At 34.1% G+C, this 23,004-nt stretch overlaps 1 protein-coding gene across 1 annotated transcript in view; it reads left to right on the forward strand.

The window, feature by feature from the left end:
• The window catches only part of CNTN5 (contactin 5), a 237,521-nt gene that overhangs the window by 66,140 nt on the left and 148,377 nt on the right, over positions 1-23,004 (forward strand). Inside the window, exon 6 of the mRNA XM_053934769.1 lies at positions 9,412-9,615. Coding sequence (XP_053790744.1) covers positions 9,412-9,615 — 204 coding nt within the window. The remainder of the gene's footprint in view (positions 1-9,411; positions 9,616-23,004) is intronic.

Here is a 23,004-nt window from a genome sequence, read left to right on the forward strand (position 1 = left end):
AATGAAATTTCCATGTAAAGCAGTCGTTTCCTTGGGTGCAGGACTCTGGGTTCACTACAAGTGACAAAGCTTGGGAGAAGGATTTTTCGTCATTCTCACCACTGCATCAAACTTAGAGAAGAAGAAGAGCTTGCTGAAGTAACTATCACCAGCACCATTAAATTGTAGAGAAAATCAAGGGTCATAGCATGATCAGGGAACAAGAGAAACATAAAGTGTGAATGAAAAAAAGGAAAAAAATCTTTTAAATTCTGTTGAAAGTTTTTCCAGAGAAAATAATTTACACATATATTCTACACAGCATTAAACAATATACTCATAATTTTCTAGTGCCACACTTTTCATATGAATGTAATAGTTAGTTAAGCATTACCACAGAACCCTTGTTTATTCAAATTATTAAAAAACAATCAACTTGTGTCATAAATTCAACACATTTCCATCATTAAGAATGCTCTAATAATAATAAGCTAAACAAATTTGAGTTTATCAGTGATTTTTTTCTGCATATTCGTCTTTGACAAATCTTATATTTCCTGTAGATCAGTGATTACAAATGCATAGGTTTCTTTTAATTGTTAAAATGGTCAGCAACAGAGGACAAAAAATTCCACATCTGATCCTCTTGATCATGCTGGGCAGTCAGCTTTTATTCCCTTCAATGTACGGTAAGTTAGTTTTGAGGTTATTCTAAATATTTTAGTCAACATGTTCTTTTATAAAATATGAATTTGAATTCTAGGCACATAACAGAAACTTTGCTCTCTTGGTCAATACAAAGAATTATAAAAATGGGTTAGTTTGACTAGATACACTTTCTTCCAATATTGTTAATTATATCTCACTTTTAAAATTGGATATTAATCAAATCTCATATCACCCATTGAACTATTTCATCTAAGATTGAAACAGATGAATTTTTAATGATGTATATAGTCTTGATTACCTTTTCTAATGATAGACCAAATTTGGTTCTTCTCTTTTGAAATTACTAATCATAGAATCATTTTGATTGGAGAAGACCCTTAAGATCGTTGAATCCAGTAACCCGAAGTGCCATGGCTGTATGTCTTCTAAATAACTGCAGGGTTTTTGATTTCACCACTTCCCTGGAAAGCTTGTTCCAATTTTCCACAACATTTTTGGTGAAGTTTTTCTAATATCTAATTCAAATTTCCCCTGGTACAACCTGAGGCCATTTCTTCTTATAATTTCAGTTTTTGCTTGAGGGAAGAGACTGACCCCCACCTGGCTAGTATCTCCTTTCAGGTAGTTTTAGAGACTGAGATCTCCCCAAACCTCTCCTTCTCCAGGCTAAATACCCCCAGGTTCCTCACAAGATTTCTGTTCAAGACCCGTCCCCAGCTCCATTGCCCTTCTCTGGACGTGCTCCAGCCCCTCAGTGTCTTTCTTGCAGTGAGGGGCCCAGAACTGAACACAGGATTGGAGCTGTGGCCTCACCAATGCTGAGTGCAGGGGGACGGTCACTGCCCTGCTCCTGCTGGCTGTAGATGCTTCAGTAGTTTCAACTGTGATTATCTAGTATTAATTATTTACATTATTTAACTTTATTGTTCTTTATCACCAATTTCTTTCCTACTTTTCGCAGCAAACAACAATATACAATGGCATTTGTATTACCTGGTGTGTTATAAACCATAGAACATCAATTTTTATGTAGCATTAAGGAATTTTCTATATAAGTATTGATTTCCATTCCTACAAAAAAATAGAATATCAATAACAGAGTTGTTGTTTAAAATCTCTTAATTGATTCAAAAAAAATTAAAATTTTTATGTAGTTTTTCTGTCTTGTGTTGAGAATTTTCTGTTTCCAGTGTTTGTCTTCCTCACAAAATTCTTTCAAATAATAATCACAAATTTATTTGTTTCTCCCATCAGCTTTTTTTCTCATAAATTTCTGTCATTTAAGCATTTTCTTTATTTACATAAAAGAACAATAAAATGACCTTAAAGTATATCTAAACATTTCTTTACATGAGAATGTTACTGAGAATATATATCAAATTAAATTTTATTTTTTGGAAATGTGTGTGACCTAGAGGAAAGAAAGGCATATTTAGCATTTGAGAATGACCCCTGCAAGAGGTTACAATTACTGCAGAGTACAGAATGGAAATCAAAAATGATTAGTGCATTGGAGAAATGGCTCACAAGGAATAGCACTAAATTTGGCAAAATTCAGATTACTGTACTTATCAAAGATCAAATATACAAATAGAATAAAAAAGAATAAGTGGTTAAATGGCATTTTTCCTTAGAAAATGCAATTACAAAAAATAACAGAATACTTAGTAGAAAAAAATTCAGTAGTAGAATTATAGGGCATCCTAAGAGAGCTGCTACCTGTGGAGTATGAATGACTCTTGTTCCATTGCTCTGTAGTGTTGATGTCCAGCTTTGGGTCCTACATTATAAGATGTAGAAAAGCAGTAGAGATGAAAATAATAAAATTAAACAAAGGATTAAAAATCAGGACTTCTGAAGAAAAGTTGAAGAGGTCTGGCTGATCCAGCCTTGCAAACAGGTTTGATATGCACAGGGGTAATGGTATTCCACTGTAGCTGCAGAAGTTTAATATTGCTATCCAGTAATATGTTTTCAGTACATCCAATATGGTATTAGGTATAGGCAATAAACAGTATTTAAAAAATAATAATATAGACAAATATTAAAGAAAACTGTCCAATTATCAAAAAAAAAAAAATAGGTGATTGTGAAGACCTAAATTTAGGAATATAAATCACTGGACGTTCTTTAAGAGTGGACTGAGAATATTTGGTCTTGCCTGAGGGCAAGAGAAGGGACTGAATAATGTGTGGTTTTGATAACAGTATTTTGACACATTCTGGAACAGGTTTCTTTTTGATTATGAAACTCATACCAATGGATATCAAATACACTTGATAATCCAATACCTTTTCAAACCTGTATTTTTTGTTGTATGCTATGTGGTCTCTTTAAAGAGTGCATGTATACATGAAATACATTTCATGTCTTTATATGTTTCAGTGACTGGCTACATTTCATACATATTAAAGTACAAATGAGACTACATTGGCTGTCTACACTGGTAGCAACAATATAATATTTGCATCCTCCAGAACAAGATGAATCCTGACAGTACATTTACCTTTTCTAGAATATTTTTAGTTATTAGCTGTGTGAGTGGTTATAAGAAAGAAAATATTTGGAGATTAATCACTGTAATTGAATCTAAAGACAATCATGTGATTGGTAGAATTCTGTTTCAGATAAGTGAGCAGTAGATACAGAACCCCCAGAGAAGGAAATAAGCAATTTCATTGCTAACTGATAAATCGGCAATATCTGTTTGCTCTATGTGGGTGTGTTACAATGCAACAAATAAATTATGTTCATTAAATATTTTCTTGGAGTATTAATGAGCACTGATAATAAACCACAGCAGCACAAAGAAATGCACCACAATTATTTATCTGGTTGCACTGGGAGGATGGAGGAACAACCCATTGTTATTAATTTTAGCTAAAAAGAAGCCTCTTTTCCCTCTTAATGTTAAGTGCTCCCCATCATTAGAGGGTACTGCATATTGCACCCTTATTCTCTAGATAAGGGTGAACAGAATATTGTGAGGAAAAAGTTCAAAGCTGGCTTAATATAAAATTAGGCTTTATATTTTCAGAAGGGGAGATGTAGGTCTATATATTTCCTTACAGTTTATTTCATTCAAACAGAATAGTTCTAAATGCCAAAGGAAAGCCACCTTGTAATTTTCATTGAATATATATATTTCAATATATTTAATAATATATTTGAAAAATATATATCTATGTAATGCATAATATGTATAGTAAATTCAGCCTGTAGTCTCGAGTGTACTTTTTGCTGTTTTACTTATCGATCAAAACATAGCAATAAAAACTTCTTCATATTTGCAAAAACTCACAAGTTATCTCAGATTTTGGCTGTCATCAGGCATCAATACCATTTATTCATCAAGTACTGCCATCTTGTGGAATTAGAGTAATCAAAGCAAATTCTAAATGGATGAAGAGAAATATATTTTTCCAACAGGCTCTCCCACTACATCATAAAATGAAGTCTAGAACTGGAATTATTTCTTGTACAAACATTATAACTCCATAGAAGTGCAATTATGACATGGGTATTTTGCATGCTTTGCCCTTGAATAGGCAAAATTTAGCCATGTTATGGACACTTAGGTTTTCAGTGGCCTTAGTAGAGTTTATATAACAACCTTCTTGTTATGTCTTCACTTGCACCCAACATACCACTTAGCTAACAGGACTGGTGAAAAGGCTGTCCAGAAACCTCATGTTAAAAGGATGAATGGAGCAATTTCTTCCCTGAAGCAAATGTGGGAAACATTCAGGCAGTAACAAACATGGGAGTGAATCTTATCTGAATGCTTCAGCACAGCTCTCTTTACAATACTTCAGGGGTTATTTTGAACTGACCCACAATGACAGAAAGACTTTTGCATTAACTTAGTACTGACAATTTCTGCATCAGAATATCTCCAAAAGCACTAGGAAAAATGCTGATATGTCAGTATTCCAGCTTCATCCATTATGGGAAGTACATCACATTGTGACAGTTTAGGAATTAGTATTGTTTAACAGAGAAAATAAAACTACAAACATCATTTAAGAAATTAGAGTAAGCAAGATTTCACACTATAAATTCTTTCCGTCAGGAAATAGATGAACTCTTCTTACTGAACTATTCTTACTATTCATCACCAAATGACCCAGATTTTCACCTACATAGTCTAGTAAAAAGTACATAATAAAATACAGAAACAAATTGGACTACTACTAGAAAGGCTACATTAGGAAGACTTTCCAAATAATCTTAGATAAAAAGATTCATATTTTCATTAGAGACATCCTTCTGGAAACAAGGTTGGCTATTCATAAAAGGAACTATCAGCTTTGCAGTTACCAAAATGACTTAAATAATTTTTACACCAAGACTTTATATATAAGAGAATTTAGCAGCAGAAGACTTTTTCAGCCGGACACACATGTCAGTTTACAACTGTTCTATAACACATAATTTCTCAATCTTTTTATTGTTTGTTTCCATTTGTGCTGATGCAAAGTATCTGTGGAAAACTTTCTTTTGTGCAATTTCCAGGAAGGGCTCTGCATCCTCTTTGTCATTTTGCTATTTATGTCACATTAAAAATAAAATAGGTAGGCATAAAAATAAAAAAATAAACTCAGCACACATTCTTAAAAAAACTCCAAACTTCTGTATAACGCAGTGTTTAGTTTTCTCTTTTGTCTCAAAATTTTCCCTATTAAAAACAAATTGTGTACAGCATGGAAAAAACATTTAATAAGTTTTTTATCAAAAGCAGACAACTTCATAAGGTCTATATCTAAAGTAATTACTTTCTGATTTTAAAGTTCTGGTTTGGTTTATTTAGATTTTTGTAGCACTGACTTTTAGCTTAAAAATTCTTGAAGGTCATCGTTATTTATGTCAGGCTTGAGATGCATCTCTGGAATTCAATATCCTATTAGAAAATAATGCAATGACTGTTGTATTTGTGCTTAGCCAAATGACACTGGTTCTAAAATCTTGTAACACAAACCATTATAGGAAAATTCAGGCTTTATGTTCAGTAAAACCTGCAGTGAACTGTGTACAAATAGACCGGGTATCATCCGCTTGGTCTTTGGCTTCTTGTTCTGAAATCCGAAAAGTTCACTCAGCAGTTTACCATTTGGTGTGAGTAGGATTTCAGATAATATTTCAATGCCTTTCTTCTTGCAGTTTACATGTGCTCCTGTGCTGAACTCCTGTGGGACTTGTGACATGTAACTAAATCCACTGCTGTTTCAGAATATTTTACTGTGCATTTACAGTATAGATTACACACTTGTCTACAGAGACACAGCTCTGTTTTAAATATTGATTCACCCTTATAGTCTTTTTATTAGTTTTTTTTTATATGTCTTTGCAATCACTTGGGTATTGGCTTATGCTTAATACTGATAGTAGAAAAACAAACCAGCAAAACAAAACAAACCCCCAGGTTTTGTACTTGGCCAGCCTTTGCTAGCAATTTTGTTTTTTACAAACTCTAACTTGCAATTTTGCTTGCATACAAAGTAGAAACAGTCAGAGTCCAAAAATGTGAACAGCAATGCATGATTCATCCTCTTCTTGGGCTGCAAATTTAGAAGTGTGAGATATTTGCACAATGAATCAATGTCAAGGTACACCTATTTTCCCTTAATTGCAGTCATTCTGTGAACACCCTTTTGTAAAATCACTTCTGCAAGATCATCCATCTACTTCTGTCAGCTGAAAACTGTGAGGTCCCCAGATCCCAAGCCAACTGTGGCTGTTTCTGACTGGTCTGCAACATTTTCCTGAGATATTTCTGCTGAAGCCTATGCCTAGTGTATGGACATGACCCTCAAACTTTTATTTAAGCATCTACTGAACTCATTAACCAGGTCTAACAGGACAAAAAAAATCATGAAATGGCCTTTCACCTGCAAAGGAGACCAAGAATTCCAGATGCATTCCAGATCTGAGCATACAGATGCATTCTTCAGGTACTTTAAAGTGTATTCCTGGAGTTTTGCTTTTTAGAAATTAAAAATAGGACCAATTCTTTCAATGTCAATGGGCTGACAAGAATCAAGAAGTAAACTGCTAGCACTTTTTTCTGGACTAAAGAGTTTGGGGTCCTGGTTAGAATACAGATTCTGTAGGTGTGCACCAAAAAATAAAGAAAAAAAAGAAAAAAAAAAAGCAGAAAAAACCCATATTAATCACAGCTTTTTAGCATAAATGCTCTGAGTTTCAGGTTTTGCAGGAGTTCTGTTCTTTTTTGTCTCAGTACCCTATAACAGTACACATTCATCCATCACATTTTTAACCATGCCATGCCATTTTTAACAGCAAAAATAAGAAAGTGACAAAATGACAGCATCCCCTGGATTCAGCACTGGCAAGAACTAAGTATTTTATTTCCTTGGAGGCACAAAAATTTATTGCCTGAAATCTGTTCCTTAGTATTAATTCTAATTAATAAATGAATAATTAATTGTAAGTGGTTTTAGGCTATGAATGGAGAAAATTTTCTTCTGTGTGAACTGCCAATGAACCCACACTGACGACTGTTTTGGATTTGCTTTGAACTACTTTTAAACCAGAGCAATTAGTGAGACTGATTACTTTCCATTTGAATTGGTAACAGGTCTTCAGTTAAAGCCTATGTATTTTCCTTGAACTTGTATATTTATCATCACTTTGTAGAATTTTGTACTGCCATGAATCATTTTTTGCCAGATAAAGCATTATGGCAAAATGCGGTAATAAAATTTTTGGAGATATATTTGGGGCATAAATAGTATTTTGCCTGCAACATAACAGAAGAGGAAGGAAAATCTGGACACTCAGAGAACTTTCTGAGAGCTCTTAATTCCTTAGAGTCCTGTGTAGCCACCAGAATTACTAATAAATCTAAAAAAAGATTTCAGCAAAAAGTCAGTGTGTGCCGTTGAAGTCCCCATTTTGAGATTTTGAGGCAGTCTTCCCCTCCTGTCAGCTATGTTCAGTCCTTTAACATAGCATTTTTATATTGATACCACCAGGGGGGTTTTTAGGAGAGAATTTTCATCTGATTTCAAAATTAGAGTAAACTTCCTAAAAATTGATTCAGAAGATACTGCATCTTTATAGCACTCTATGCACAGTTTGCTTATATTGTTTGAAAAAGCAGTCATTGTGCTTCTGTCCGTTTCTCACCATGGTGTCAGGGGACAGTACAACACGAGTATAGAAAGGACAAATCATTTGGAATTTCTAATTGTCTCTATACTGTTATAGTCAAAGTGCACGCCTGGCTAAGATGTAATATGTTTCACACTTCTTATACTAATTCCTCTCCTATCATGAAAAGAAAACCACATAGCAAAATTTAAATTTTGAGGGTGTTTCCTGTCACCCCTTTGACTCTTTCATTTTTGATTAACTTTATATCAAAAAAACATTTTGACTTCATAGGGATGAAAGTATGAGAGAACCAGATTGACATACTTGAAATTACTGTCTTCCTGTTGCTGCTGAAGATGAGTAGTCACACAGAAAATTTCAGTCTAAAAGCTTGAAATTTGTTATACCAGTGGAGCAGTTTGCATCTTGGATCAGTAGTGGAAACTTTACATTCAGCTTTTTTTTTCATACTAACTTCAGGTTTTCTCATTTTGAAGCCAGGTTTTTGAAGGCTATACAGGAGGGAGATTAGAGAACAAATAACATTACAGCAGATGTGCTGGTTTGAGTAGTGAACAAAATTTTGTTTTAAAGTGTGAAGAAAGAATGAAACAATGTAAAATAAGCTCAAAAGGAGAGCCATGTGTAAAGAAGTCTACATAGGGTTAAGGCTTTAAAGTCAGAGTTGGTGAAACTCCACATGAACAATTCCCTGCAAGGAACATCCTGCTAAATCAGAATCTCATTAACTTTACTGATATTTCTAGTGTTGCGGCATAAATTAATCTAGGTTTTTATTAAATCATGATATGATCTCATACAGAATAATAGGAAATAATGCTTTTTCTCAACTAATTATTATGAGTATAAAGGGAAAAGTATGTAATGTTCAGGTAAATAGAATAGATGATTCATGGGATAAAAATGAGAACCAAGGGACTGGATTTAACTGCTATTTTTAGAAGTCACTGATTTGTTGGTAGCTGTGGTTTAAGGAATTATTAATTGATCATAGGGATTTAAGCTGCATAAAGGAAGGGTTAAGAAATTCTTCAATGAAGCAGATGTAAAAGATAGAACTATAAGGCAGTAATATTACTTAAAAGGTAAGTTGAACAGTTAGTACACTCCAGTGATTTTAAAAACAAACATTCGGAATGAAACCTGTTTATGCACATAGATTTGCAGAAGTCATCCATAGCTCCATAGGAAACATTTTCATATATTTCCCTGCAAAACTGAACAAGTAGAGAAATTAATTCTTTGGATATTATTATTGGTTTGGCCCAAAAGACTAGAAAAGGTATTTATTTAGTATCTTATTGCTGTTTTCTGAGTCTGATGAATAATTTAATTATTTTATCTGAACTAAGTCTGCCTTCACAAGGAACTTGTGGATTCAACATTTTTGCTATTTTCAAAATCCCAAGGGAAGAAAAAATATTCTCTTCAATTCTAAACCAAACAAATAAGAAGTTTTAAAAATCTTTAACTTTTTTCCCCCATAGATTATCGAAAAAAGCTAATGAACTTTATTGGCGAACTTCATTATTGAAATAAAGCTAATGGACATTAGTGTATCTATTAACATGACACAGTATTGTTTCTGTAATTACTTTATCTTATTTTCTTTCTGTGTTCTTTTAGAGATCATCTATAGCTGGGTATTTAATGAATTCCCATCTTTTGTGGCAGAAGACAGCAGGCGTTTCATCTCTCAGGAGACAGGCAATCTCTACATATCCAAGGTGCAAACATCCGATGTTGGCAGCTACATATGCCTGGTGAAAAATACAGTGACAAACGCCAGAGTTTTGAGTCCTCCTACGCCTCTGACACTGAGAAACGATGGTAAGAAAGGCATTATTTCTGGGTACTACATGAAAGAATAATACCTACATAAAAACACTCTAATTAATTTAAGAACTGTGATTTTATTGGTTTTCAGTATATGCATGTATTTTCTGTAGCAACTGGCAAAGGGAAGTTGTTCATGGAGGCAATTTCTTTTAAAATATCCAGACATTGTGAGAATATTTCCTCCACCTTGCTCTTCTTATGTTCTGTCACTGACAGAGAGAAGCACATCTCCTTTATAGGCCATGTCTATTTCTTTAGGGCTCAATTCAGTTGCCTCAATCCAAGTGGCTATTGCCACACTGATACTCTCGGGCACCTGAGACATCCACAGGGGACTGGCAAATGCCACACGGGGCATACAGACCAGCTGCAGGATGCCAGGACATTATTCATGTATTTGGCCACTGTGGTTAAAGACAACATAAAAAAGTTTCCCTAAATACACTGGCAGCAAAGGAGGGCTTGATGAGAACCTCCATCCTTTTCTGGGTGCACAATGTGCCATAGTGTCAAAGGACGACAAAAAGTCTGAGATACTTATTGACTTCTTTGCCTCAATCTTTAATACCAAAAGCATTTGTACTCAGGATACCCAAGTCCTGGGTAGTCCTGGGTAGTCCTGGGTACCCAAGCTGGAAGTTAGGGGTGGGGACCCCCATAATCTAGGAGGGAATGGTTAGTGATCTGCTATGCCAATTAGATACCCACAAGTCCATGGGTCTGGATGGGATGCACCATGAGAGAGATGGTAAAAGAACCCACCAAGCCTCTCTCTTAATTATTTACCAACAGTCCTGATTATCCAGAAAAGTCCCAGTTGACTGGAAAATAGCAAATATGAGGCCCATCTACAAGAAGGATCAGAAGGACGGTCCAAGTTCTGGATTCCTCATTTGGGTCACAACAGCCCCAGGCAGAGCTATAGGCTGGGAGCAGAGTGACTGGAAAGCTGCATAGCAGAAAAGGACCTGAAGGGTGCTGGGCAACAGTGGCTGAACATGATCCAGTGTGTGCCCGGGTGGCCAAGAAGGCCAATGGCATCCTGGCCTGGGTCAGCATTGGTGTGGTCAGCAGGACCAGGGCAGTGATTGATTGTCCTGTTTACTCAGCACTGGTGAGGTCACATCTGAAGTATGTGTCCTGTTCTGGGCCACTCACTTGAAGAAACGATATTGAGGTGCTGGAGTGAGTCCAGAGAAGGGCAGTCAAGCTGCTAGAAGTGTAGAAAACACATCCGATGAGGAGTGGCTGAGGGAGCTGGGATTGTTTAGCCTGGAGAAAAGGAGGCTCAGAGAAGTGTTTATCACCCTCTATAACAGCCTGAAAGGAGCTTGCAGACAGGTGGGTGTCAATCTCTTCGGCCATGTCTCCAAGGAACAGAGAAAATAGCAGATATTTTCCTTCTTTCCAAGATGTTCCACATTCGATTATGTTTTCTAGATCCTCACAGCAATTCAGCACATGTGAATCCATATATACATAAATCAAAGAGAGAAAGAGAGAGAAACTTTTGAGAGTTTTCTTTTGTCTTGCTTATAGCTTTTTCTTGAATGAATATTAGTCCTATGCTACAAACATGTTACAAACTCTGGATTTAAACACAGATGACTTAGTTTAATAAAGTAAATTTAAAATATGTTCACCAATTAGAATGAAATTAACTTAATGTTTGCTCATTGTAGCAAGTTTAAATTTCCTTCTGCATAGCATGTAACCTCTGCAGCAAAAAGCTGCTCTTTTAATTAATGACTTGCTATTTTCTTTTGCTGGTTTAGTACCTATGTTAATTATTGAGTTTCAGGTGTTTAATTTTACTGACTTATCATAGTGAATCCATATAAATTATCTTTCTGATAAATTTAATTTTTTTCAAAATTAAAATGCCCAAACATTGACTGCCTATTAAATCAGTTTGGACTCTGAAAAAAAAATAGAATTCCAATGTCATATTTATAATTAATATCTTACTCTATTTATTCTTTATGATATTTCTTCTTGCTTTTATTTGGTTCTGTCTTGTGCAGAAATTCAGCAGATTAATTATCCATCTTGTACTGACAGTATGTAGGCACACAACACACTGAAAGAAATTGAGAGAGTAAATAAGGATAAAGGCAGCAGTCTACGTCACTGAGCTAAGAAAAAATCTATGAAGGAAAATTCTGCAGATTTTTTAAAATGTCAAGTGAGTAGTAAATACCAGCCTCCAGCAAATTTTTGTTTCACGGCTGGCTGTCACACCACTGTGATAATCCAAACTTCTTAACTGTGCTGGAGTACTGAGGAAATGTTTGCACACAGATGAACAGCTGCTCAACAATTTCCCAGTTTCCTGACTCACTTTTTTTCACACATGTGAATTTCTACTAGGCTTCCATGCCTTAATTTTAATCTGTTGGTATTTATGAAAAGCTCCTTTCTTGTCATGGAATTCTTCAGTACTTCTCAGTAAGTTGCTTGCTTTCCTGTATGACTGAGCAGGAAGAAGAAACCTCAGCTTTCTACCTAACCTTGCAGTCTTTATAAACCTACTTTGAAAAAATTGTTAAGGAAAGTACTGGTTGCTAGATCATGTTATTTGGGACATCTGTCTGGTTCTACCTCCTCCATGTAATGCAATAATATGGGCCATTTAAAAAATTATCCAGGATTATAATAAAAAAATTCCATAAATCATACTGTACTTTTTCATTTTCATACAAATAGCCTTAGGTGATAGTGCCTTGTCTGTTGACAAATATTAAAGGGTGATGACAGCCTTTTTTAAGTATGCATTCATTATATGCCAAAATACAGAATAACTGCTGGAAAGTAGTGCTAACTAGTTAAAGAAAATTAATTTATGAAGAAAGAAACTACTGAGAATAGGCACCAAGAGGGAAGTAGAATTTAAAAATGGCATTAAAACAAACATCAAATTACCTGAAAATGTACTTGACTCTGTGTTTGCTGAGTTGTGTTATATATTTTTAAATATGGTTTTTAAAGCATTTTTTATGTCATAAAATGACTTGAATTACTTTAAACTTTTCAAATACTCACTTAGGCTTAAAAATAATCCATCTTTCTGAGTTCCGATGTTTGGCATCACAACTGACATTACCCTAAGCAGTCAGCACATTTGTTAGAAACCACAGGAAGAGTTTGTGGTTTTAAACAGCTTTTACAAATAGCTCTATATAAATAAAATAATTTATATAGCCTGTATTATCCAAACATATATGTCATTAACTCCAAAATACTCTAATTGATTTATTTATCACCATTCTTAGATTTTGATGTATATACAGTACCTATGCCCAGGGGACTAGACAGCTTGTGATAAGGAGCATTTCAATGACAACAGTGATTTCTATTTATGAATGAGAAAGAAATGGAATAATATTAAGGCATTCTGTCAAACTCTGAAAGATTGTAAGAACTTATTGGGATTTTATTAAAATTTTATTTCTTCTGTGATGTGTCTCAAAGGGGAGCTTAGCTGCTTGATATGAAGCAAATGAAATAAAAACATCAAGAAATCCTTCAATGGATTCTGAAAAAAATGAATACCTCATTTGTTCAGATGTCCTTGACAATCATTCATTTCATATAATTCAATTTCACTTCAAGCTAGGTTATAAAAGCACCCTAAAATTTTGAGGAGATAAAAAGTTTTAGCAGGAAATAAAAAGTATGCATCATTTCACTAATTGCCTTTTAATGCCTTACAAACTTTGAGGAAATATTTGATAACTGTTTACAAATAATAAACACCTTTGTTAAATTGTATCTTCACAGGCTTGGTTGCTGATTGGGAGTAAATTATCTTCATAAAAACTTCTGAAAGGCTTTTCAAATTTAGGAAATAGAAACCCAGGGAGTATAAACATTTGCACATTCAGTTATTTCAAGTTCACACATTTTTATTCCAGTTTTTCTTACTTTTTTTATCCTTCTTATTCTTTGGAACATATGTTAGCTTTAATATTATTAGTATACAGTAACAGATTACATAATTCTTCATTTTAGCTCTGTGCAGATACTGCATATTTGCTTAGCTATGGTGAAATTTCCAGAGTTAAAAAAAAAAAAAAAAAAAAAAAAAACCCAACAAACCTGAACAATTTCAGACATCAGAGGATACTTTCTACTAAGTTCCATCAGAGCAAATTAGTTTAACCTCCAGATGTTGGTATGTCTGACCAGACATATTCTCATGTAACTGACTTCCAGATTTTTTCCCTGTCTTTGTAGTCTGTGAACCAGTGAACTGAATTTTGTCTGTCCTCATTCTAATGATTAATTCAATGTGATTAATAGTCTCACATAATGATAGAATATATAGTTATTGAGGTATTAAGGATGTTAATTTCTAATTTTCCATGATGAAATATGAGCTGTATATGCTTTTTGAGGTTAAACTCTGGGATATGTTGCTTGAACATTACTAGGTTATCTAAATATGTCTTTACCAGCAAGAAGGAAAATTTGGAAGAAATCATAGCAAATTCCCAAATAATAGAAATCAAGCCATAAAAATGTCCAGTGTAGCATAATGAGGCAATAAATAAAGATAGAACAAAGTTTGCAGTTTCACAGATGTAGCTGTACCCATCCCCGAAGAATTCTGACAGTTATTAATTAACTGATACCTAGATTTTTAAAAAAATTGCTTAAAGATGAACTCTAATGGTTTTGAACTCTCATTCCTTGGCTTTTTATGTTTTTTATTTTTAATTTTTTTTCAGCTTTTATTAGTAGTTTTGTCCTCTAATGGGGTTATTCATATGGAGCTGAATTCTAGAAGACAAAAAAGTGCACCTGAATTTTAAAAGGGTTCAAAAATGTATATTCATCTGTGACTTAATCATGCTAGGTTTTCTGGATTTTCCAGTCTTGTAGACTTCCTGTTTCAATATAACCTGTGTGGGTTATATTGCAAGGATTTGCAGTAACATTTTGTATTAGAATTGTGTCCATAAAAAGAGTACAGAAACTGTAGGAACTCTTCTTATTCAATAATACAGGGTAGGAATCAAACCTGAAGTAATCCTCCTTTGATTTTTTTTTTTTTTTTTCAAGCAGAGACAAACTGTCTGGGCAAAATCAAGTTTGTCCTTTAGTGGTATACAAAGATTGATAACACTGACAGAGACGTGAATGTATGCAAGGTTTGCTCCAGGGGAAGATTGATAAAATGGCAATGTCCCTGGACAGCCATTACTTGGTAGTAAATATATTTCTCCTGTAAAACTGTAGTGATGTATTTTAATGATGGGTCACTCTGAAAACTACAATCTCTCTTTTACTCTGCTGAAAGTATATCCTGCATGGTTTACAGGTATTTTGTACTTTTTATCTCTTTTTTTCTGCTCTTGTGCCGAGGTCCTCCTGCAATGTTGTCAAAATAATAGGATAAAAATCAGGATTAAGAAAGGTCAGTTTAGTCTTATTTTAATTAAAAAAAAAAAAAAAAGAAGGACATACATGTAATAGGATGAGGGAAGGTAGTTGGTTTTGATCAAGGTTTTCTTATTCCCAAAATATTCACTTTTTTTTTTTTTTTTTTTTTTTTTTTTTTTTTTTTTTTTTTTTTTTTCTTTTTATTTAGAAAGTCTGTTCCAGTTAGGAGCAATCGTTCTTACCTATAGGCAAGAAAATCTATAGGTATGCAGAGAATTTTATAGAGGGCTCCTATACAAAAAACCTTTTACAGAGTGTTTTATAGGGATTTTAGAATAGTTGAAGTACACTCTCAAACAGCACAAAACAGTTCAAAGACACTATTTGTAAAATATTTAATTTAAAAAAGTAGAAAGAACAAATAACTTGGGATGGTCTTTTGACAATGTAAAATGTCTGAACCCAGGGGGCTATGGGGCTATTACAGGAGGAAAACAGGGAAAGGTTGTGAAAACATTATGTCCCAGGATTCATTGTAGAGCAAGAACTCTTTAATTGCAAAAGTTTGCATTGAGTTTAGTCTGCTTTTGAGTTCATTTAGGATAACTTCCTTACAGGATTTTTAATTGCTAAGTCTTCCCATTCATTTATAGAAACAGTGTATGCTGGAAATGCAGTGGTTGCTTTTTTAAATTGTCTAAAATAGCTGAAGATTCTAGCCATGTAGCATCTTGCACATCATCTGCACTTATGTTTTTTTGTTTCACTCCTTCTCCTCATGATTTTTGAAACTTGCGCAAGGAGTTAACTGATCTATATACAGAATATACAAAGTCCAAAATTGCTGAACTTGAAAAATAATGTTCCTCTAAATTTGTCAGGATTAGGAATGGTGTTGCATTGAACCATAATTGTTAAGATTTCAGGGAAAAGGATGTTGGTAATATTTTAATTCTTGGTGACTGAATTCAAATTTGTGCAAATTGATAACCAAAGTAACCTTTTCAGCTGTAAATGGTTTCAGAGTATGAAGAATGGTCCTGAATGTTATGTATCTTAGTGTCTCAGGATCTTAGATAGAAATTCACCAGTGACTGCTGCTTTGCAGTCATAGTGTATGGCATAATATTCAAATTGAAATTACCTATCAGTTTGGAATTCTTTTCAGAGTAGCGAAATAATTTGATTATGAACAGCAGGAGTTCTACTTGAAGTTAAAACTGCAGCAAGTAGGTAACAGGATGATTTGTTTCTATTGGGTCTAAAACAATGGGTATTTCAATACTTGTTGCTGATGACAGAGAAATTTTAGTTTGGTCTTTCATATTGAGGAAATAATAGGTTCTTTGTTTTGCATGGTTATATGAGCAGTCTCAATTGAAAAAATATTTCTTATTTAGGAAGCTTTTCCCAGTTTATTAGATACAATGAATATTAGAGCAACACTATTACGTGCAGTAGTGTTCGAATTGATCAGAAGAGAGGGAAATACTCTCTCTGGACATCACAATAGTTTTGACACTTCTGGCACCTAGATGGAAAGGGAATATTTTGTTTTCATTCTGTAAAACAACTTTGCAGGTTGAAAGGAAAAAAAGTTAAGCTTAAGGTCATATTTGAAGTACAAACAATTATGTCATTTCCTATAGGACAATTGAGATTCCTAGAGAACTTTCATCAGGAAGATAATTACAAACCCCATAAAAATTAGATCTTTCTCCTACTCACTTAGATTAAATAAGATTTCCCAGGTTTCTGAGTATCTTTTGTGGGCCTGTCCTGGATGAATATCAGGCAACTGGAAAGGAGAAACAATAAACATTGGCCAGTGATGACTAAAAGAAATCTGCCAAATATTTCTTGTGCCAAGTTTAATGTAATCTCACTAAGGACTTTTCTATACAGAAAAAGACTGCAGACTTTGTCGTAGTCTGCTCAACATCTTCAAACACAAGTTAACAGAAATCTCTGCCGCCCAATCTGTACACTAGAAATTTTGGTCTCTCATTTGAAGAACTAAATAATATACCAATATTTCCCTCATTCCTTTTGTGTTTTTAGGGTTTGGACTCAGTTCCCTTTATTTCATTCATAAAACATCCATTTTCAATTGAAATGTTGGTTGTTTTTTATGCTGAAGAGAGTCAGAAAGCTCATTTGTATATATGACATATATACATTTAAGAGGTATAAATAATAATATATTTCAAGATAGTAATACTATTTCTAGAAAAAGCTTTCCAGACAGAGTTCAAAGTTCAATGTAACTGATAAACTAGTTAAATCAAGTATGAGTAAAATATGGATTATAAAGTGGTGAGAGTAAAGTTATATTTAAACTTTAAACACTTTTTTTCTGCTAAATGTGACTTCCTTTTACATTTTTTTCCTCTATAATTAGGAATACATGAATATCTTATACCTTAGTTTTAAACTAGAGTTTATTCCCTTCTTGTGCTGTATTCATTATGATTTTTTTCCAGACACTGAATTACTAATTTTTCTTTCATATTAGGATATATTCCAGCAAAGACCTCTTTCCATCCAGTGATATGCACTAGGATTTGCTCTCTAACATATGAAAACACTGTTGGCACTTTAGTATTAATTCAGTTTAGTGCTTAGTTCAGTGCATTACAGAATGCAATTTCACATAAGTATTTTCAAGGCTTCTCAAATGATAAATTTATAGCTCAAAACCTGTCTGAGAGACATTTAAGTGGAAGGAATGCTGTGGACTGTTTCCTTAAAACAACTATTCCACAGTAAATTTCTAGGGACTTACAGCAGGGGCTGGTCCTTCCATTTAGAATAAGATTAATAGCAGGTGAGTCAATAAATTCTTCCCAGTTCATTTAAAATATCTGCTGCAGACCGGATGCAATGGTGGGTATCATCATTATACTTGAATTAATTCAGTTTGTGCTGTCAATTTACTGTCATTGTAAATGCGTGTATTCAAGGCTCTCCCAAACAAATCTCTGGACACTTTTAACAGTACAGGTCTTCAGGGAAAGTGCTAAATATTCATTTGCCACAAAAAGGACTCACATCTTAGACAACCTTAGCTTGCATCACAGGTTATAGATAGAAGAAGAAATTGTACATGAACATTCTGTAAGCAATTTCTTAGGCAAAATTTTCTTGGGTTTAGATACATATTCACACAACAGATCATCATTACAATGTGGTAGGATACTCAACTTTTGATCTTTAAAATTATTTTAAAAATTCTTATGCAGCAGGATGAGTTATCACTCCTCAAAGAGGTTTCCCAGAAACTGAGAGGAAGATGCAAACCAGTAAGAGTCCCAATTAAATTTGTCTTAAAGCTTTATCCAGGATAAAAGAAAACCATTCTTAACATTCCTGCACCATCTGATTAAGATTGGAGACCTCTTCGTGCAAACTTCTCAGATGAGCATTCTTAGTCACAGAGATGTGAGAGTTTTACCATTTGTTAACAAAATAATGGCAAATATCAATCCATGCCTAATCTTTCTCCTGGGTACAGGAAATATTTGGCTTTCATTTTCTCCTGAGCATTCTGATGATGTTTAGCCAGGAATCCTAGAATATTTTCTATCTACTGTCTTAAATGTTTACCAGCCATTTATTCAAGTACTGCCTGTAACCTGTTCCATTCAAAAGTAGACCACAAAGAAAGTTAAAGAGCTATTACTGAAAGAGCATGTAACAAACACAAATCACTTTGGCTGAAAGGATTTAAGGAGCCTTCATGTTTTGGGACATGCAACAGGGTAGTTAATATCTGGAAGATTAATGAAAGAAGAATTCACCTCTACACAGCTGAATAAGAGGATGGTTTCTAGCAATCAGATTCTTTTTGGCACCATGAAGGAAAAAAATTCTTATTGTATGGATACTGCGGTTTTCCCACACTTTTCATCTGAGGTTGTATGTCATGGATTAGCAGGCTAAATGAAGAGGTAGAGCAGTCCTTTGCAAAGCAATAATGTCTGATATCCTGTCTGTAGCTCTTTCTCTTGTTCTTAGCTGAAAGGACTGAAAATCAGAAACTGATCTTTTTTCTTTATTCCATTCTCCATTTTCGTTGGACCCTAGTGGATAATGTAAAGAATTTTAGCTGCAGTAATATCTGTAAATGTCTGAAATTTTATTACATTTATTCCTGTGATATGTAAGTGCCTCAAAATCAATATTTATCACATTGTTATCTCTTTTTATTCATAAAAAAATGAAATGCAGACATTATAGCTTAGGGTTCATAAGACATTGAATAGTAGAGTGTAGAACTCAAGTCAGAGATTTACAGTAAAGTTAGAGGAAAAAACTTGTTAAATGAAATCCCTTATTAAAAGTAAACCTGATTTTCTGAATACTTTTTTCCTGTACTTGGGTTGGAGAACAATTACTTTGTGATAACTGCATCATTGTAAAAAAATCTGAAGGAGAGATCTCTTCTACAAATACTGAGGTCCCTTTCTGGCTGGGTGACTAACAAGACATTGATGAGGTTAAACTGTGCTTTGTCCTGTGATATGCTTAATACTTTAAATCAGTGTCTTCTTTGGTAATCAGAGGCAGAACAAAAGGATTATTGGTTTTTAAATCTCCCTCAGCCAAGAAGACCCTGCCTAAAAGGGCAGAGACCCAAACATAAAATTTAAGGTGGAATGACATACTTCAGAATGAAGGCCAGGGATAAGATTTACTTAAACAAACAGTACATTTGCCTTTTAAACCCATTTTTAATACCAGACCAGATTTCAAGGTATGGTAAACTAGATTTACTTCGAAGAGGTATGTTTCATATCAATCACAAATTCAGTACTTTTATACCCAGATCTGAACTCAGGTGAACACAAAGCTTGGGAAGTAGGGAGTCTAGCACACTGTGTAATTAGCCTAAAAAATAGTGAACGATGGGGGTCAGGCCTTGAAAGGTAAAGGATTTTTAGAAAGGATGTATTTTCATGGGAAGGCAGAGCACAGCAGCATTGAGAACAGCATCCCATTGCTCTGTAGTGCCCCAACCACGTGAGTTCTGTGATTTGTTAGCTACTTGAAAATCGTATATTATGTTTTTATTCTCTGCTGATCAATTTTATTTATTGTTGTATTGAATGTTTGATAACTAGATATAAAAAAATGACTGAGAGGATTTTTATAGCCCTAGCCAAACCTCTGTAAGAGAGTAATGTATATAAGTTTGAGAGAGATTGATTCCAGTGCATGTAGCTCAAAACCTCAATATTTCTTAAAAGTTCAGGTTCCTTTTAGCATCTAACACAAATGAACAAAAATCTTCATGAAAATGCAGGTCATGATTGTTTTGCCATCACTGACTCATGGTGACCAAAACAGAAGCTGGAAAGCTAAAGAGCCTAGAGGCACTAGAGCCATAGCAGAGCAATTATAGTGTAATATGGGAAGGTAAGGCCTTAACAATTCCCTTAATATCTATGCAACTGTAATGGCCTTCATGGTCTCAAAGATCATAAATAATAAGGATGAAAAATATCCCTCTGCAATAATAGAGTTTTGTTTCCTAATTTTCATAGGGACACCAAGCAATTGCTCAGTAATTTTTATACATTTCCTGCCAGTTGCTGCAGGCACGTTGCTTGCTAGAGTAGCAATAACCCAGAAGAACAGGACGTGGTGCAAAGCATCAGTCAATCAGCATTTCATTAAGAGTATGAAATGATGGCAGGACATGTAAAGAGCATTCAGTACGTGTACAGATTGCACTTACCAAAGGGACTCAATGTAAGTTAAAAACATAAGATTTGAAAAACAATATTGTCCCTCAAATGGGTACAGATTTACTGTATTATTTTAAAGGCAAGAATAATTTAATCCTATTTTAAGTTCTGTTTTTATTCAGGGCTAAAAAAACAAATGTTAAATACTATGTAAAAACTCAACACAATTTCCGGAACAAAGCCTTACCCAAAAGCAAAATCAACCTGTTTTTAATTTCATTGAAGCACAAAATCTTTCAGTGAGTGTGAACAGTCAGCAGATGTCAGAGATTTAAACGAAACACCTTAGAAATTTAAGGCTCCATCATAAAACCTAAATGAACTATTTTCAGCAGTATTCACTACAAGGGAACATAGGAGATTCCTCTAACAGGACTGTAATTGCAATTGAAGTTTATATAGAAGAAATCTTAGAGGAAATATCGACACTACAAATCATAACAAATTCCCAAGGCCCAACTTCTGTATGGAAGGAAGCGGGATGTACTATTTTCCTTCACTGAGCCTTAGGACTCGAAAGAAGGTAGGTAGAAAAGATGGGGTTTTTTTCCAAAAAAAAAAAGACTCCTAAGAACATCTGAGGAATGACAGACCATTAGGTCTGACTTCTGTGTCAAGTGTGTTGATAGAAAATACATAAAAAAGTATGATCATTAGGATTATATTCAGCACATTCACACATACAGTAGTCTTACTACACAGTCATATACCAACAACACAGCTTTTAACCAGGGAAATTGTGCTTCAGTCTGTATACAGCTTTCCTAAAGAGTCTGAGAGAATACAAATAGAAATGGCCAAGCTGCTTGCATTTCTTGTAATTCTTTACAGGGTCACCCATCAAAGGCTGTTGAGGAAACTAAATTCTTAGAGAGGCTGAAGTACAGCCCCATTTTCAATTAAAAATAGATTAGGAAAAAAAATCAACCTATTGTATGAGTACCTAAACAGTTTGGAGAACTGAGAGAATGCCAGTGAAGACTTATCTGGGACTTCACTATTCAACATATAAACTATCTGGAAACAAAATTAACAGAGAAGTAGAGAAGACTGTTGATGTAGAATTATTTAGAATTTTTAAAGTTAAAACTAACCCTGAAGAACTGCAAAAAGATATTGTGATAATAGAAATAGAGTAGATACGCAATAAATAATATCACCACCAACAAATTTATATAATACGTAAACCTAAAAATATAATATCTTTATTAGATATTACCAGTAAATACCCTAGGGTGCCACAGTGTACAAACATCAGCTCAAGTACAAAACAGCTAATAGTGCTGAATTTTGTGAAACAAAAAAAAAATTCCAAGGAAATAAATAGTATCATAGAAAGACCTACATCTTCATGATTGCTGTGCAGTTCTCATCTTCACATCTCAAAAGTGAGAGAACGGAATTTGAAGAGGTGCCACATGGGCACTAGGAATGTTTATTAAAGATTCTTTTTGAGGAAGGATAAATGGTCTGGAGTTTTTCAGTCAGTTAAAGACATATTTAAAAGGAGATATGATAGATATCCTGTAAAACCATGTAATTAGTTAACTGAGATAAATCAGGAACTAGTATTCATAGTCACAAAAAAAAAATTCAGAAAACAGTAAACGAAGTTACAATGAGTGTAACTAATTTATAAATGTATTGACATCTTACAATCTAGTGGGAATAAATTTTATGACATATTATATGAGCAATCTCTTCAGTCTAGGCTAAGGAAAATTTTAGTTGGCTATCATTTTTTGATGGCCAGGCTTTACTTTAATACCCAGGACACACATGTTTTTGTTTTGTTTTGTTTTTCCTATTTAAAAAAAAGGGTTCATAAAGCAATGTCAAAACACTGATTTAGTCATGTCTTGGAGAAAATAGGTCAGTATTGCTAGCACACAATTCTTGCAAGGATAATTTTTTTTACAAAGAAATCTGCTACCTATAAAATTATTTATAGAATTACATTATTTGAAATAATAGGATTTTATGCTTTCCTTTTCTGTAATTTGATTCACTTTTGAGACACATTTAGATTTTCTAATTAGACTTAAGCACCTGATGAAACATTCAAATGTATATATGTTCAGACTTCCTCTCAGAACCAAGCTTCTTTAGGGGCCTGAGTGACAGTGGGAAAATGAGAGCACAGCCCCACTGGAAATTCCTGAGCCCCATAAGGAACATTTGAAGTCTAGGAATATATGTTTTACAATTTCAGTCTTATGCATTGTTTTTTGCTCTAGCAGGTTGT

Source organism: Vidua chalybeata, chromosome 2, assembly GCF_026979565.1.
Source record: "Vidua chalybeata isolate OUT-0048 chromosome 2, bVidCha1 merged haplotype, whole genome shotgun sequence".
NCBI lineage: Eukaryota > Metazoa > Chordata > Aves > Passeriformes > Viduidae > Vidua > Vidua chalybeata.